This window comes from Scardinius erythrophthalmus, assembly GCF_964197995.2.
Source record: "Scardinius erythrophthalmus genome assembly, chromosome: 12".
Classification (NCBI taxonomy): domain Eukaryota; kingdom Metazoa; phylum Chordata; class Actinopteri; order Cypriniformes; family Leuciscidae; genus Scardinius; species Scardinius erythrophthalmus.
The window spans coordinates 36,410,572-36,430,277 of NC_138232.1; the positions used below are offsets into that span (position 1 = coordinate 36,410,572).

The 19,706-nt window shown below is 36.6% G+C and overlaps 1 protein-coding gene across 1 annotated transcript in view; it reads left to right on the plus strand.

Moving 5' to 3' along the window:
• tmeff2b (transmembrane protein with EGF-like and two follistatin-like domains 2b) overlaps positions 1–19,706 on the plus strand; it is a 68,869-nt gene that overhangs the window by 14,388 nt on the left and 34,775 nt on the right. The window contains exons 2-3 of the mRNA XM_081380678.1: positions 1,247–1,356; positions 8,701–8,830. Coding sequence (XP_081236804.1) covers positions 1,247–1,356; positions 8,701–8,830 — 240 coding nt within the window. The remainder of the gene's footprint in view (positions 1–1,246; positions 1,357–8,700; positions 8,831–19,706) is intronic.

Sequence of the window (19,706 nt, forward strand, 5' to 3'; positions counted from 1 at the left end):
TAGTTATTTTCTCTTAGTGTGTATGCTGTCTGCTGTATTCCGATATGAATTTACCATTTATGTTGACAGACAAGGAGAAAACCTCAGTCCATTAAGAGACATCCTGCCCACATTTTGTACAGAGGTCTGTAAGCTTCATACCCTGGGCTGTTATGACCTCAAACCAGGGACACGGATATGCTCTATTTTATCAAAGCAGCTGTTGCAACAGAGTATCTGTTGTTTGCTACTGCCTTCATGATATGCTTTAGCTTTAATATCCTCTATCCAGCTTGGATCCAAATGTCCTTTTGTCCCGAGGAAGTAATTGTGTGAGGTTGTTTCACACCAAGTGATGTGTATATTCAGTTTTAAGGAACTACAGTGCTTCATCTGACCTCTGGTGCTCTTAGGGGAAAGATTGTTGTCGATGTTAAACTGATATGAACTGATTATGAAACATTCAAGCCCTTTTTTGAGACATCACACGCTTACTTGGTTGCTAAATGAGTTCCTGTGACCTGATCTAACTGGTATTGTCAAATTATGAACAAACCCAAAATGTGTGTGTAAAATTACAGTAGTTATTGCAATTAGTGCTGTCAGTCAATTAAAAAATTATATCAATTAAATATGTGCAATGCTAAATAGTAAAATGAGTGTTAATTTTTAATTTTATAATGTAAAATGTTTTTTGCTTTATATACACTACCGTTAAAAAGTTTTAGGTCGGTAAGACAGATTTTTTTTGTTTTTGAAAGTCTCTTAACAAGGCTGCATTTACTTGATCAAAATTACAGTAAAGTATGAATACTATTATTAATATACTAATAAAATAACTAAAAACAAAATACTAATAACAACTAAATAACTATAACAGTTTTCTAATTTAATCATTTTAAAATGTAATTGATTCCTGTGATGACTGCTGATAATCATCTATATTCCTATAGATCAAGTAACATTTCTTAATATTATCAGTATTTAAAACATTTCTGATGCAAACATTTTTTTGTGGAAACGTTAACGTTTTTTTTCCAGGATTCTATGATGAATAGAAAGTTCAAAAGAACAGCAGTTATTTGAAATACAAACCTTTTGTAATATTATAAACTATTTTGTCATTTAAAAAAAAAAAATTTGCTGGATAAAAATGTGAATTAAAAAAATCTCACAGACCCCAAAACCACAGCTAAATGTTCTTAGCATGTTTTGTACAATATCTGTTTGTAATCTATAACCTATATTTGTGTATGTTTCATGACAGGGTTTGAAGAGCAGGACACTGATCTTTTTCTGTGTGACACAAACACATGCAAGTTTGACGGCGAGTGTCTGCGAATCGGGGACACGGTGACGTGCATCTGTGATTTTAAGGTAGGAATCTAACATTTGCATGCTTTATTAGCACCACATGTTGAACGTGTGACCGTGTTAAAAGCACCACACGCAGAGTAAACAAGCTGTCACAAATTAAAATACACCTACACATGCCTTCTCACAGAAAACACACACACATACATTCTCTCGCTCGGTCAGAGTGCTCTGCTTCACTCAGACATCGTGCATCTGCGTCTTGTTGCAGGCCAAGCTGCATCACTCAGGTAAATAGCATTATCTGTCTGCTCGCACAGTGCGCGGGGGGGAATTTTCTTTGATGCATCTGCTCGATCGCCCGGCCTCGCTCGGCACAAAGATGCCTTGTGCACTTAAGAAGGGTCACGCTGCATTCATTTCTGCCCTTAATACAATTGAGCGGCACTAACGCTAGTCTGGGGCCATGTGAGTGCCTCTAGCTGTGGTGGGGAGGGTTATCGGTTAAGTATCATGCGCAGCGAGAGACGGTACCCGCCGCTTTAAGGGTGTGTGTGGGGATGCCCTACTCATGCGGTTGGACACTGCTAGCCAAAGCCCTGCCCTGCCTCTAGACTCCCAAACAGAAAGTGGAATGGGAGAAGTGTGTGTGAGAGAGAGATGAATGGATGTGATTCACACAAGTTCACTTACTGACATGCTATTGATCCAACTCTCATACTCAGAGAGAGAGCAAAAGACAGAAATGGAAGGCGGTCAGTCTCTTTCTGGACCACTAGCTACACCGAATGGAAATGCAATCTGTTTGATTGAGTAACTCGCCTGTTTGTCCGAACAATGGAGGATGGGGGGAGTGTTTGAAACACAGCGTTGAACGGTTTTTAATTTGACATGGTGCCATATAAATGAAACACTCGTGGGCACGAGATTATTAAAAATGCATCCGACACATGTAGCTATGGACCAACAATTAATAAGTAATCACAGATGGAAAGCAATAACACATATTGTGTAAACATAAAATAACATAAAATACCGTTCACAAGTTTTGGCTCTTATGCTCACCAAGGCTGCATTTATTCGATCAAAAATACAGTAGCATTGTAATATTGTGAAATATTTTTACAATTTAAAATAACTATTTTATATTTTAATATATTTAAAAATGTAATTTATTCCTGTGCTGGCAAAGCTGAATTTTCAGCATCGTAACTCCAGTCTTCAGTGTCACATGATCCTTCAGAAATCATTCTACTATTCTGATTTAGTGCTGAAGAAACAGTTCTTATTATTATCAATGTTGAAAATGGTTGTCTGCTTAAAAATTTGGTGTAAACTGCAATATTTTTTTGAGAGTGAATAGAATTTCAAAAGAACAGTATTTTTTGAAACAGAAGCATTTTGTAAATGTCTTTTATGCCACTTTTGATCAATTTAATGCATCTTTGATGCAGCTGAATAAAAGTATTTATTTCTTTTTAAAAAAAGGGGAAAAGAAATCTGACCCCAAACTTTTGAACGGTGGCGTATATTTGAATTTGAAATACCTATGTAATTTTTTTAAATCTCAGGTTTGTAGTGGCTATCAGTGTATTTTCATCTGCATAAAAGTCAAGCAAAATGCTTTTTCTCTCTTTCATTTATCCTTGCACTCTGGCCATCTGTCTTGTAGCATGTGAGTCAAATGACTGTGCAAGTGCCAAAGCACTATATAATATCTAGTCTGGCATGGGTCTGAGTCTGTCATGTTCCAATTTAGAAAAGAAAAACACTGAAAAACATACACTGACACACTTTAAATTACACATCTGTGCATGTAACTGTCATACAATAATGGGCCTGAGAGAAGAACCAGTACACGAGTAGTATTCTTGCACAATGCTCAAATCCTTAGGAATTGAAATGTAATGGTTCAAGAGAACATTTTATACAATAGAAACGATGTCCAAATTCCTGTTGAATGCAATGTTGTTGAAGAATAAAGGTTTTCTTTTTCTCAAATAGGATATTTTAAAATGAAAATGTACTATAAACGTAATCTCTTTTATTTTTTTGAAATATATAGTTGTTGTATTGTAATATATCTTTCGTTTATTGAAACGAAAGGCTGGAATACACACGGCTTTTAAAATCTGATCACAACTACCAGACTTATAAATTGTTCTGAACACAAAAAGACAGCTACGGTTTCAGTAGCGACACATCTTACACTACTATATGTTTACTGAAATTGCCTCAAAATATCAAGTCTGTGCCCATCAAACACTACACAATTTTCTGTCAAATCTGTCCAGATCTGCAGACTGGCACAAACTTTCGCCAACTATTGTGGACTCTTCTAGACTGCAAATCAGTTCAGAAATCTGAGCTAAAGCCATGTAGTGAATTCCAGCCTATAGCTGCAAAAATGTCTCATTTCACACTTCCATAACTTAGATCAGGGTTCTTCATTCCTGGTACCGGAGAGCCACTTTTGTTGGATGTTTAGTTCCAGCTCTAATTACTGATGAACACACATCAATGAACTAATTAAGGTCTTTGGGTTTTTATACAGTATAAATACAGCCAGGTGTGTTGGAGCAGGATTAGTACTAAACTACTGGAAAGTGGCTCTCCAGAACCAGAAATGAGGAATCCTGACTGAACACACGTGACCGGCCACATTTACTATACCCTGTTGGGTAAACAGAAATTTGGCCTGTCCAATCATGGAAATGCCAACAAAAACTAAAAAATGAGAAACAAAGGAGGCAGTGGAAGGATGGGGAAAATTGTGATGTATTATAATATTCTCCAAAGCACTGTTAGTCATTTCACATGCAAAAAGCCATTTACATTGAAGAATTAAAAAAGCAATAAATTATTAAAAATAAATAAATCAGAAATTTCAAGTGTCAGAGAGAATGTGGAAAATGGTCATGAAAAAGTGAAAATAAAATGATAAAGAATGTATTAAATGAATATGGGAGAGAACAAAGGCTGTTGAAGGATGGGGCACATTTATTATAATATTCAGCGAAGCACTGTTACTCATTTCACATGCAAAAAGGGCATTTACATTGAAGTCTTAAAATAAAGTCAACAATTTCAAGAGTCAGAGAGAATGTGGAAATTTGTCTTGAAAAGTGGATATAAATGAATATGGGAAAGCATAAAATGAAAAATACAATGATGATGATGATATATTATATACAAACTGTATATTCTATCCACAAACCCTAAGCCTAATAATCACAGAAAACTTCCTGCATTTTTACATTTTCCAAAAAACATCACTTAGTATGATTTATAAGCTGTTTTCCTCATGGGGACCAAAAAACATCCCCACAAGGATTGCCAACTTTGTGGGGACATTTTTCCCTCCGTAACATAGTTTTCCTGAACCACACACACGCACACATGCGCGTACGATCAACGTCCACAGACGGAGACCATCACCTTGGAAGCGATATGAAGAACTGAGTGCTTTAGCTCAATAATGCTAGCGAAAGCTTCCATTAGGAGCCACTATCACAGTAACATTACCTCCACACTCACAGCAACATGCTAACCGACTTTTGCCCAGTCCCTTTCCTTCCTCTCTCTTTCTTTTCTTTTCCACCTACCAATTCATTACTGTATCTAAGAGCTCTGATTAATTCAAACGTCTTCCTCCAATGCTGTTCCCAACACATCTCAGATAGTCTATAGTCAGATAATGTGTGTGATTTGGCAGGTGTATGTATGTGATAGTTTGTATGCAGCTACTTCTCTTGAGTCATGTGGATTCATCTCTAATGTATTAGAGACTTACAGAATAAGAGACTTGGTTTTTATACAGTATCGCTTTAATAGTACAGGACATGTTTCTTGCTCTTTTAATTATGGGATACAGTGACCCCTTTAGGTAATCAAGGTAATATCACTTTATTTAAAGTCCCCCAACAAATGCCTTAAATGAAACAATGAAAGCTGGTAATTTGTTTGCTAATTATGTTTTTTGACCATTTTTGACAGCACTATGCTACACTAAAATTTGCTAATGCATCCTTCAAATTGAGCTTTCTTTAAAGGAATAGTTCAGTAAAAAAGGTCCTGTAATTATTTACACCCTCATGACATTCTGAACCTGTACATTGTAAACAATGATATGATCCACCATTGCATCCACCATGTTTTCTGACAGCCCTAACTCGGAAACTCTGGGATCCCACACATAATTACGACATTGTGGTGCTGTTCGTCTCGTAAATATCTTTCTAACGTGACTTATGCGCCATATAACTTGGCACATTAGTCTACAGTTGATGTGCTGGTGAGCAAGTGTGAATATATCATCTGTTTAATGTTGCTCATCCAGTCATATAATGTATTACTCTTGAGTCTTTTGTTTTTACGTGTTACATATTGTGGAGCTGTTTCGGCACTGATGCCAAGCTTATCGTTCATTTGTTATTAATAATCCTATCTTCTGATTTGCATCCATAAAATTGAATCTAATGAGTTAGATCTAATTAGGTAAAAAAAATCTAATGAGATGAAGTTCCTTTTATTTTCAAAGTTTTTAAGACACTACATTATTGAACAGACATTACTACATACGGTAGCATTTTTTTAAAACTATAAAACTACGGTAAATTGTAATATAAACCATTAACACTCATTTTCTTTCCTCATAAGCGCGCGCACACACACACACACACACACACACACACACACACACACACACACACAATACTTCAGTTGTACTTTTAGATATTTTTATCAAGATCAAATTACTCTCAAAAACACAATTTTTGATATTTCATACTTATAAAAAATATGAGCTAAAATCTTGGTAGCATAACTTGCTACTTTATCTCATTTAGCTTAGCTTAGCTCATTTTTATTGGTCAACGTTAATGGGTTAGCTAACATGACCTAGCAATAAGCAAGCTGATAAAAAATACTATGCATTGTTTTTTCATGTTAGTTCAGGGTGCCTTAACTAAAGTTAACAGATTCAGTTTCTGATTTAAAAAAAACTGTATTACGTAATAAATGTTGAAGTTAGCATTAGCTAATATTAATAAATGCTATACAAATGTATATTGTTAATTCACATTAACTAATGTATTTAACTACAAATGAAACCTTAATGTTAAGTGTTACTCCTACTGTTACTTTTTTGGCTAGGTTGCCCATCACTTCTGTTCCTGTGGTAATAACAGCAGCTGTAGCTTTGGATCTGAAGCTGTTATATGTATAACATTGAGACCAGGCTGGTAGAAGATGACTTGTGGCTCCGCTCTGAGTTCCAGGACACAGTGAGGGATACAGTTCTACAGAGCAGGAAAAACTATATGAGAGATAGATGAGAGCAGTTACAGTAAATGGAGGAACAGGAAGAAAGAATTTCTCTTAATGACATGTTTTAATATCCTCGTCAAAATGCGGCTGCTGGTTGAAGATATATGAGGAAACAGCGGTTATATCATATTTCCTTCCTCTCTATTCATCCTTCACCTGCTATTATCCATTTTCTTATTTAAGCCTTACAATTCTTTATATCTTCCTACTCAGTCTTTCATTCACCTCTCTAATCTGTCAAACGCTCATCACAAACGCTCTGTTTTATTGGCCTAGATAGTAGAGCTGCATGATTAATCGTTAAAAGATTGCAACCTTGATTCATAATCTCGATCTCATTCCTAAATGACACAGATTCACCTATTAAACGTGTCTATTTAAACCTTTGACACAATCACAGCGGAACATTCAAATTTGCATTGTTGCTGCTGGTGACCCAGAGAGAGAGTGTTTCAAATATTCTTATTATCACAGAAGTATTGGGATAAAAGTTTATAGTTCGGATATAAACACTGATGTGTACGGTAGTGAACAAAACGGAGTAAATCACTTTTTGAACGGAACTTGTCATTACAATGATTGTATCGATTACATCATTACACCACCAGGGGGCGACAAGTGACCGTTAAAAATGTATTTGTCATTGAATCATTCATTCAAGAGGTTCGTTTAAAAAAAAAGAAAAAAAAGCTGATTCATCTAGTGATGAAACAAGTGAAATATTTATGAGCGAGTCATTGAATTATTCATTCAAACCGATTAAAAAAAATCATTCAGATTAGTTAAACATTTTAAATAGACTGCAGCAATTAACATTTTGTTTTTGTTCAATTAACATTAACTTTTTATTGTATTATAGTCGTTGCTGATTATTGTACTGTATTATTAAAGCAACTCAAAAATTTCTCATGAGAAAACATATTTTATGAGGTGGTGGCCTAACTGGAGCAAACAGATTGTAAGTAAACGTATGAATAAGATTGTACAAATTCATTCAAATTAGCCACCAAAACGAATTTACAAATTGCCATAACAGTGTGTTGAAAATGTATTAAAACTACATAAACTTAATGGGACTTTGAGACTTGGTTTTAATACAGTATGTTAAAGGGATTGTTCACCCAAAAATGAAACTTCTGTCATCATTTACTCACCCTCAGATTTTAATATGGACCACTGACATCCATTGTATGGGAAAAAACACTCAAAAATATCTTCTTTCACGCTCCACAGAATAAAGAAATTTGTATGTCAGTATAAAAGTAAAAAAAAATAAAAAATACTATAGTATTAGATGTTTGTTAAAGGTAAATGTGGTTCCATATACATTTATTTACCTTGTATAAACATGAAATTAAACCATGAATTAACATGCCTCTTCATTACAGAAGTCCACCTAACTTCACGGCAATGTACATATCAGTGGACATTTCCATCAGATTCAGTGTGTTCTGGTTCATTAAATCACCTTGTCCTGTGTTAATGGCTGACTGCCTGTGATTTATAAATCACACTAGAGATTTCAAACTTTGAAAGAGTCACCCTCCCTCTCGTGTCTGTTTTGTCCTTCACTTGTGCTCTCTTTTCCCCTCAGGCCATTAGTCAGCAGTTCTGTGTGGGTGTGAATGTGTGTTTCCAGTGATTTTACAGTGTGTTTGCTGTGTGTCAGTTGTGTGTGCGTGTGTGTATTCAGATAGATGGATAACCTCTTGTTTAACGGCTGATGTAAATAACCTCTATTTGCTTTGGCTTGATATACGAGTGAAACCGGTTCACCTTCAGTGTTCTTGCTTCTGGGTGACCTGCTTCCTCCAGGCGCCACACCACAGCTGGCCACAACAACACCAGCGGACTTGTGTTCCTCCCCGTGTGTGTGTGTGTGTGCTGTAGAGTCACAGTCAGGTGTTATACCAGCCATTATTTCACTCTTCGCTATCTGCAGTCATGTACACCTGAACAGATGTCTTGTGTTTCAGAGCGCCAATGTAATTAAAGTTTGTCCTCATCTGATCTCGACCATTAAACATTTACAACAGAAACATGCATCTGTGACACCTGTGCCTCTTTCTCTCTTTACAGTGCAGCAGTGACTATGCTCCAGTGTGCGGATCTAACGCAGAGAGCTATGAGAACCACTGTCTCCTGCGCAAAGATGCCTGCAAATTGCAGAGAGAAGTGCTGCTGGTGTCAGAGGGCGCCTGCCCTGTCGGTACGTCCCTGTGTTTTAGAGGTGACACTGTGTGTGTGCTGATGATTGCAATCTTTAACACTTTTTACAACAAGGTTCTATTTGGTATCAGGAATTAACAGTGAACAATACTTTAATTCTAAATACTCTCATATTAATACATTTTCCAACATTTTAAGTTGTATACATTTACATTTGCTAATGTATTATGGAAAAAAAACTGTATTTTGTGAATTAACTTTAACCTAGATTAATAAAGGCAATTAAAATATTGTTCTTCAACAATTTACTAATGTTAACTAATTGTACCTTATTGTAGTGTTACCAAATTATTAAGAAATGAACCAAATCTTAATAATTCTTTTGTTTTGTTGTCCAGTGAAACTATCCAAACATCTTTAGAACATGATACATTTGTTTGAGAAGCAAATATCATAAATACTTTACAATATGGTTCTATTTGTTAATGCATTAGGTATCTTGAACCAACAATGAATAATACTTTTACAGCATTTAGCCTATTAAATAATAATTCATGTTAACTTCTTTTTTTGTGATCAATTTTTTATTGGTTTTTCCATTTAACTTTTTTGAAAAACAAAGCAAAACAAAGAACAACAAGCAAATGAACAAACAGATGTGGCAAGCATCAATTTAACAGTAATAGCAAGATTAACAGAGAAATTGACATGGTAGTGTGGCATAACAAATAAATAATAAATACATAACAATGGCAAAACTACCAGACATATGAAATCAAATAGACAAGAGTATATGCAGGGAATACCACATATCCACCCAGCTCAGTGATAATGGACCCAAATTTAACCTTAGATTGTTTAATAGAGATATTAGAGTAAATAAGATCTTGTTGTCGGTGGGGCTTTACAATATTTTCCTCAATAGAACGCCAAGATACACAAGATGCCGTGTCAAACCAGGTGGAAAGAGGGTGCAACACAAAGGCCCAATGATATAATTGAAAGTTTGGGAGTCCTAAACCCCCAGGCTTTTTTGGCCTTTGAAGGACAGAAATTTTAATTCTGGGTCTTTTACCAGCCCAAATAAATTTAGATAGTAGTGAATGAATTTTTTTCCAATAACCTTGATGATGAAATTTAATGTTAAATTCTTTGTAAATTCTCACTAATGCATTTTTTAACGTTTCAAGTTGTAAACAATTATATTTGCTAATTTATTAAGAAAAAAACCCAGTATTTTTATGAATTAACTTTAACCTAGATTAATAAATGCTGTTTAAATATTGTTCTTCAATGATTTTCTATTGTTAAGAAATTGTAACTTATTGTGGTGTTACTAAATCTTTAGAAAATAAAATAAAATATTTTTTTGTATTGTTGTCCATTGAAACTGATCTAAATATCTTTAAAACGGGATACATTTATTTGAGAAGCAAATCAGCCATAAAGACATGTTTTCAGAAAATATCTGTATAAGTTTATTTTTCTTACAATTTATTCTTTGTTTCTTTATTGACTCACAATGTATCCAAAACACAAGTTTAAGCAGTAAAAATGTATGCTTTATAAACATGAAAAAAGTTAAGATTAGAAAAAAGTTTTAAGAGTATATATATATATGTGTGTGTGTGTGTGTGTGTGTGTGTGTGTGTGTGTGTGTGTGTGTGTGTGTGTGTGTGTGTGTGTGTGTGTGTGTGTGTGTGTATATATGAAGAGTTCAGTAAATTCACATAAATGGCAATGAAAATTACCTATTCATTGTCATTTAAGTGAAATTACTGAACTTAAATATACGAGCTTGATAAAAATGATCATTCTAGAAGAAAATTTCAGATGGCACTTATATATATATATACATATATATATATATTAGATAGACTGGTCTGGAATACAAGACAAAAATTATGTTTGGGTTCAATATTGTCCTTTAAACAGAGATTTGACATTGATTCCATCATAGAAATGGATTGTGGCCAGATTTTTCAGGCAAGTGAATTCTGAATTCAACTTTCCAACCAACCAACAAATAAATACATACATACAGTCCATACATAAATTAATGTATGTATATCTTTAATAATAAAGTTGCACAAGGGAATTAAACCCTGCACATTTTTGCACATTTAAAGAACTGGTGTTTTGCTCAACAAAAACAAGGATAGTGTTATAGGCTCAGAATCTCTCTATTATCTTTCATAGGCGTTCGAGCTTTGCAAATAAGTTTTTAAAGTTTAAATTTAACTGCAAACTCCCATTAGCAGGGAGAAGTGATATGTTCACATGCCCTCGACGCTCAGAGGCACAACATTCCACAGTGAAACATCCAGCGGGGTTCAATCTGAGTTCTGACTCGTGGCAGTACTCGGGTTCCTTAGAGCCACACCACGGAGGAAATAACAGTGATTATAAGCTAAAGTAATGATCATTCACTGACGGCTAATGGCTAGTGAGAGTGACGAATGCACCTGGTGTTGGGTGAATACAGAATGACACGGTTGGTTCAGAATATTAATGCTGATAAGACACTTGTGAGATTGGGAAATACACTCACCGGCCACTTTATTAGGTACACCAGTTCAACTGCACGTTGATGCAAATTTTAATCGGCCAATCCGATGGCAGCAACTCAATGCATTTTGGCATGTAGACAAGGTCAAGACAATCTGCTGAAGTTCAAACTGAGCATCAGAATGGTTTGTGTCACAATTTTGATCGTGTCATGGTTGTTGGTGCCAGACGGTCTAAGTATTTCAGAAACTGCTGATCTGAAATGGTCTGAAAAAGCGAAATGATCCAGTGAGTGGCAGTTCTGTGGGATACAATACCTTGTTGATGCCAGAGGTCTGAGGAGAATTGCTAAGCTGGTTTGAGGTGATATAAAGGCAACAGTAACTCGAATAAACACTTGTAACAACCAAGGTCTGCAGAAGAGCATTTCTGAACACCCAAAACGTCCAACCTCGAAGCAGTTGGGCTGCAGCAGCAGAAGACACACCGGTGACACTCCTGTCAGATAAGAACACAAAAATGAGGCTACAATTCCCATGGGCTCACTAAAATTGGACAGTAGAAGATTGGAAAAATGTTGCCTGATCTGATGAGAATTTGGCATAAACAACATGAAAGCATGGATCCATCCAGCCTTGTATCAACCGTTCAGGCTGGTGGTGGTGGTGTAAAGGTGTGTTTAAATATTTTCTTGGCACACTTTGGGCCCCTTCGTACCAACTGAGCATTGTTTAAATGCCACAGCCTACCTGAGTATTGTTGCTTATAATGTCCATCCCTTGACCACAGTGTGCCCATCTTCTGATGGCTACTTCCAGCCAGAAAACACCATTTTAGTCACAAAGCTCAAATCATCTCAAACTGGTTTCTTGAACATACTGAGTTCAATATACTCAAATGGCCTCCGCAGTCACCAGATCTCAATACAATAGAGCACCTTCGGGATGTGCTGGAACTGGAGATTCGCATCAAATCTGCAGCAACTGCGAGGTGCTATCATGTCAATAGGCCTGTCACGATAACAAATTTTGCTGGGCGATAAATTGTCCAAGAAATTATCGCGATAAACGATAATATTGTCGTACTGAGACCATTTTCATTTAATATAATTATAATGGCATAATAATGCAGGTACACCTTTTCAACGATCTATAAACTTTTATTTCTAAAGAATATTAAACATTGAAAACGGAAAACATTTTAAATATCCAAAAAAATGAACAAAACAACCAAAAACAATGAAAGCAATGGACTCTTAGTGTCTGTTAACAAAATAAATGTCTGTTAATAAAAAAAAAATGAAACAAAATTGCACTTCAAAAAATATTAAATATTAGGCTTTAGACATTATTAAATAGTGATACATTCCATAACAGGCAAAACTGACAGTTAGGACCTTTGTAAACAAATAAAAAAAGCCTCAACAAGCCATATCACCCAAATTTTGCACTGTTACTCCTGTTACTTTGTCAAGTGATTGTGTACTGTCGGGAAGACAGAGACGCACTTTATTGCGTGCATGCTACGCACTGAAAATACTTGGTTAGGATTAGGGGTGAGGAGTGCGTGCGTATTACACGCCATAAAGAGTGTATCATATGCACGCAAAAACTATTTTTGGCATATAAATGGCACGAGAAATAACATTTGTGGTATAGATATGCATTTTCATGTGATTGGGCTCGCTGTCGCAACTCACAACTAGCGTCTTCTCTCTCTCCCGGCAGTAGCCGCAAACAGTCCCGCGGCCGCCGGCGCTTTCCCATACAAAGACCATGTGACTGACAAGCGCCGCCTTCCCACACAAAGACCATGCAACTGACAACAAGAGGGTTCACTCCTCCTATACGCTAAAGAACCGAGCGAGAGTGGTCATCCAGTCTCTTTGGTAGAGAGAGAGAGACGAGGAAAACAAACAAGCATGCAAATGGAATTATCGCGGCCGGAAAAATTATCGAGCTCATTTTTTTTATCGTGCGATTAATCGACTTATCGACTATCGCGACAGGCCTACATGTCAATGTGGACCAACATCTACTATGAAGCATCTGCTATGAAGAATTTAGGCAGTTCTGAAGGCAAAAGGGGGTCCAACCCGGTACTAGCAAGATGCACCTAATAAAGTGATTGGGGAGTGTATAATGATCTTTAAGAAAAAGAAAACAGGGACAAATTGTTAATGTATAGTATGAGTATAGAGTTATAAATTTAATGTGAATTGTATAGATAAATTGGTCTTCAAAGACTTTAATGACATGATGTTTGAGTTCATATTAAAATCTTTGGGTTTTTATCGCAGACATTCTGGCAAATCTGAGCACAGTTTGTGACATTGGTGAGATCGCTTCTGAAATTTGGATTTCACTGCTGTGAAACAGTGTGAAAGCTCAACACACACCTGCTGCGGCAGCTCCCCTCGCACTCTGCTAATGTGTGTGGTGTGAAACAGGCTGTTGGAATTTAAATAAAAGCTCAATTTATTACTGAAAAACATCAAAGATATACATTTAAAAAATGTTTTACTTTTGCAAAGACATTTTGTGCAGGTTACAGTTTGTTTTGCTGAGGGAGACAGCTGAGATACAGGTTTGACTGACATTCTGACAGTGTGACACTTCAGGTGATATTGTGATGGCAGGCAATTCGAGAAAATCTCACCTGGTACAATATTAGAGTGGAAGAGAGAAAGAGAAGCAGAGCACAGTGCTGACAACAGACACCGGAGGTGAACATACTGATACTCCAATGTTCACTGGAATTTAATCTTTAAATAACATTTAATACCATAAACGATTCTTGTTTGTTTTCACTACTTCACAGTTCACACGTTGTTTTTCTCTCTCATTTCAGTCTCTTTCTTTCGCCTTTTCTTAATTTTCTGATAAATTATCTGAGAGACACAGCTTTCTGAAGGCAATTCAGAAAAGCACAGGGGAATCACAATCGGGCTTATGTATTGCTATAATGGCAAATTATTTCATTCCACCTATTTACATTTTTCTCACACAGATACACATACACACTACTCATTAGAGGTAAATTCATGTGAGGACACACACACACACACACACACACACACACACACACACACACAGTATTTTGGTCCAGTCTTCTTTCTGTCCTCTGTCTCTAGATTATAATAATAATAATTAATAATAATTCATTACATTTATATAGCCCTTTTCTCAGCACTCAAAGCGATTTACATAGAGGGGGGAATCTCCTCAACCACCACCAATGTGCAGCATCCACCTGGATGATGCGACGGCAGCCATATTGCGCCAGAACGCCCATCACACACCGGCTTATTGGTGGAGAGGAGACAGAGTGATGAAGCCAATTAGTATATGGGGATCATTAGGAGGCCATGATTACCCCAATTTTAGTCTTATTTTATTAAATGAGGAAGGTGGCTAATTTAATCGAGAACACAAAGAAATATTTGGGGTGTAACTGTACATTCCTTGTGACTGACTGTATTCGTCGTCTGACTGTATGCACCTGTAACGATGCAGGGTTGAATCAAAGGAGGAAGCAGGATCCATGTGCAGCAGCTTTATTAGATAAACTCAAAACTAGACAGACATAGACTAGGTAACAGGGAACAGGATTCAGGAACAGCACAAACAACATTACAAAGTCATGAACCCACAAACACTGAAACAAGACACAGGGTTTAAATACAGAGACTAACAAGCTAAATAAGATAACAAGGGGGCGTGGCTAATCAGAAACGCCTGGGAAGCCTAATAACCAAGAAAAACTACAAGGGACTACAAAACATGGTACAGGACAGGAAATGACAAAAGTCCACACAAGACAAGGGGAACATAAGACAGGAATCATAACAGCACTGAACCATGCCGGTTTGGGGCGAATACATTTACCATATACTATACCGTTGCACCCCTAATAAATATATAATAATAAATATCTAAATATAAAGCGGCTTAAATTCAGGTGTAGTTAGGATATATAAATATTTTTAGTTATTGATCAGCTTACACTATTGTTTCAGTCAGTAAGATTTTTTTAAAGAAATTAGAATGATTTCTGAAGGATCATGTGACATTGAAAACTGGAGTAATGATGCTGAAAATTCTGCTTTGCATCACATAAATAAATAGAATTTTAAATTATATTTAAATAGAAAGCAGTTACTTTAAATTGTAATAATATTTCACAATATTACTGTTTTACTTATTTTACTCAATTAAATGCAGCTTGGTGAGCCTAAGATACTTCTTTTAAAAACATAAAACAAATATTAGTAGTAGTATATTAGTAGTATAGTCCCTATAGAAAATAATATTTGTTTGATTCATTTTTTTTTTCTTTCAATAACTTGGGTAATAGGTTTGTCACGGCATTGTTTTGTCTCAAGATGCACACCAGTAATTTGTTTTTTTCTAAGGCACATTTATAAAAGCCACTTAAATGCCCTAATTGAACTAGGGCATAATCCTGGCTTAATCTAAGCCCTGTCTGTTAAACCGTGCCTAGATATCTTTAAAACAAACTGCTTTTCAGTTAATTTTCTGTTTGATACAACATAACAAAAAAACCCAGCCATGGTAGAAAAACAGCCATCTGTGTGTCTGAGTGTGATGCAGAGATGCGGGGCTGTTCAGAGGCAAAGACAGTAATCAGTGTCAAGTAAAGTGGGCTACATTTCCTCACAGACCACAAATCATTGTGTGTGCTGTGCTATATGGGTGCACACAAATATGTGTGTGTTTGGAGACAGAATAAACACAGGTCACACTGTTCTCAAATTGATCCCCCATTACTTGTAAAGAAGAGAAAGATAGCGGGAGGTGGTTATAAATCAGACCCTGTGTGTGTGTGTGTGCTGAGGAAGGGGCCAAGCTGGAGGAAGATGGAATCGGAAAAGTCATCATTAGTATAATCCATCAGAACATCTAGACGCTCCCCACAGAGCAGTTTGAGAGAGAGAGACGGGCAGAGAGGGAGACAGTATGATGTAATACCAAAAGGACAGACCCAGACAAATAATTTGGCTAATTATGGAAGATCATGAGTGCAACGGGGATTGGTCTGATCAGCAAAGGGAACGAGGAATGATCTGGAGAATTAAAACGCAGATTGAAGATGAAGAAATGAGATGCTGAATACATAGAGCTTCTGTCTCTCTCTCTTTCTATTTCAGACAGCCGAAGTGTCACAGGTTCAGTGTAATGTGGTCCTGTAATTGAGTCCCTCATTAAAACCACAGCTTCATGAATATGAACGAGCTCAGCCTCATCTGCATACTTCTGACAATTTGTGTTACCTGTGACCCATCAGGGGACACAGAAGTTTGGGAAAGAGAAAGAGAAGTGAGAAACTGAAAGGGTGAGGAAGAGGGCATTGCAAAATATCGTTTTCTTAATCTGTTCTTTTATTTTGTCTTGTTTTTTTTTTAAATAAATGTGTGTTGAATTTGCATGATTTAATCATGTATATTGGTTCCACATGAATTAATAATTGTTTCATTTAATTTAAGCACTATGAAATGAAATATTATTTTTTTAATTGACCAGATTAGTGATTCACTCTAAGTGATTTTATACTCCCCGAAATTATTAATTTATTCAGGTTCATATATTTTATATCACATCACTGAATTATAAAATTGTGCTTGCTTTTTTCGTAACTACATTCTTTACCACATTGTTAATTGAACCGGTTCTAAATCCCAACATAACTGAACATTAAAGTATTTTCTCATCCTGCTCAAAAACACATAAAATAGTACTTATTCAGTTCCTTTCAAAACATGCTGGGAACTATAGTTTCACTAATGTCAACAACAAAAATGCTGTTGAACATAATTGATTGCTTCTGTCTGGCGCTGGTTGAATGAATTGCGTGACGAAGGAGACAGAGGACAAAAACACAGTCTTTATCATATCCACAATGAACATTCAGGAGATTGCATGATAAATAAAACACAACACGTTTACACGGTTACAAGTTTCCATGTAACCAAGGTGAACAGAAACAGGTCTGTGGAAACTAATTTACAGCCAGGAAACTAGCTTGAAACTCAGACAGGCAAAACAAGAACAGAACAGTGAAAAGAAAAACTCAATACACGCCAAGGCTGCATTTTTAAACAGTAATAATGTGAAATACAATTACAAAAAATAGTAGTGCTGTAGTGGTATTTTGTACATGTATTTTGACTTTCCTATCCTCCTTATGGTATGATTCTATTAAAGTCCCTGTAAAGTCAAAATTAAGTATGTGTTCTGAGTTTGTCACACCACAGAAAAATGTGTTATTAGCCACCCAGACAAATTTTAATGATAAAAAAAGCCGGCAAGTACATAAGATAAGCGATCAAAATCTTGAAAAAATGAGCAGTAGTCTCTGCTCTCAAACGCTGGGGGCGTGTCCGCTGGCTGCGCTGAAACCACGCCCACTCGCGGGAAAGCACGCTGCCGTCGACTCACAACAACACTCAACTGTCACCGCTACAGCCGGAATGGATGCTCCTAGCAGCTTAATTTGTTTTACAAAGCCATACATGTTCGAGCCTGGACTACCTACTATAATTATAACATAAGCACACAAGGCAACTTACACTCATTGGTGGGCACGCACTGCCAATGATGGCACCAGTTGTCGGCGCGACGGGAGGATGAAGGCCGAGGCGGGAGATAGTCGGTTCGGCCACATTCACCAGTAACAGCGGATTATCAGTCAATGAATCCCAGTTGTCTCCGACGAAAGTTTATAAAACTATCCCATGTAAAATGATCACTACAGAGGCGGGTTTTGGCGGTGATCCTCAGCTCACCATCAAGGTGGCTCTTCACAAAATTAATCCACCTTGTTGATATGATAGTTTTTCGGAAATTTAAATAAGGACACCGATCTGTTTTGTACGTGATCGCATCCAGGTAATACGCATTTCCGTTACGAAGGCATAGTTAGCTAGCAAACTGTAGGATGTAGTAAATAATAGTACTGACAGTAACTCGCGATTGAGTTGCAAACTGATGTGAATGGGGCTCCAGTCAAAGAGTATAGAAGTAACAAGAGGCGAAACTCCGTTGCAGTTTTGACAACAGCCACTAGGTGGCGCTTCGGTAGCGAGGCCGCCATTTTGGACTGAACCAACGGCTTTACTGGTAGCACAACTACTGTACAGCATTAACATTATGTCTGAAAATAATTGCAAACAAAGAAAACAGTGTTCTGCCATCAACTGCAACAACTACCAGTGTACAACCAATCAACTAGCATTTCATAGATTCCCCAATGATCCAGAGAGGTAAAGTAGAAAAGGTTTTATTAACTTTAAAGTGAGCTAACGTCAACGATAACAGGTGCTGTAACGTTAATGTAAGCTATCCCATAACCGCAGTAACAGTTTGCTAACGTTATGTATTTGGTCGAAATTGTCAAGACTCGAAATGGGCTTTTTAAATCGCATACTTTCAGAGATATATGAACACCTAACCTGGCAAATGACCGCTTTATTAATTCATTGTTATCACTAAATTAACCCTTTAACTGTCACCTTTTTTTCGCTTAAACATGAAAATCACTATCCAAACTTAAATGGTTGTAACGTTAGTATGATTGTAACGTTAATACTATGGTTGGTCTTGTTTTAATTTGTCAGATTATTGTTGAAGTGAAATAAATTATGAAAGTGAAACAGAAAAAAGTTATATAAGTTTGAGTTTATTAAAATGTACAAATTTTAAAATATAATTATTTATATTTTATATAATATATATATATATATATATATATATATATATATATATATTACAAAATATATTTTACTCTAGAACTGCAAGAAAATGAAAGCAAAAAATCTGAACAAGTTGTGTTCCACATTTTAGGTTGATATGTTGATCTCGCTCCCTCACCCTTTCTGCCGTGTGCTCTAACGTTACACGGTTTGGAGCTGCGCGCTCTTGCTCGCTCGCTCTAGATTCCGGGTGATTTTAGCTAATTTGCGGGCATCAGGGAGCCGCTATAAATATGCGGGAGACTCCCGGATCTTCCGGGAGACATGGGATGTCTGCTCTAGAGATATTAAAAACTAGAAACTACTTTTTAGTTAATTTAACCGCTTTTGAATTTGAACCGGTATAGTTCAATCCTATGACAGCGGTGTTGCGTTCAGTCCAAGATGGCGGAGCTGCAGCTCTGCGCATGGGTGAGTTTGTTGCAATGGAACGTTCTATTGAGTTTCGCCTCTTGTTACTTCTATACTCTTTGCTCCAGTGCGTCATCAAGTAGGGGCGTGTCCAATAGCTCAGGGGGCCTCAGTGCGTCATCGAGCCCCCGTTTTAGCCCCGCCCAAAAAATCCGGAACACAGCAACGGTGAAAAACTGTTTAACGGTCTAACTCCACAATTCAGTACTTCACACAGTGCACAGTC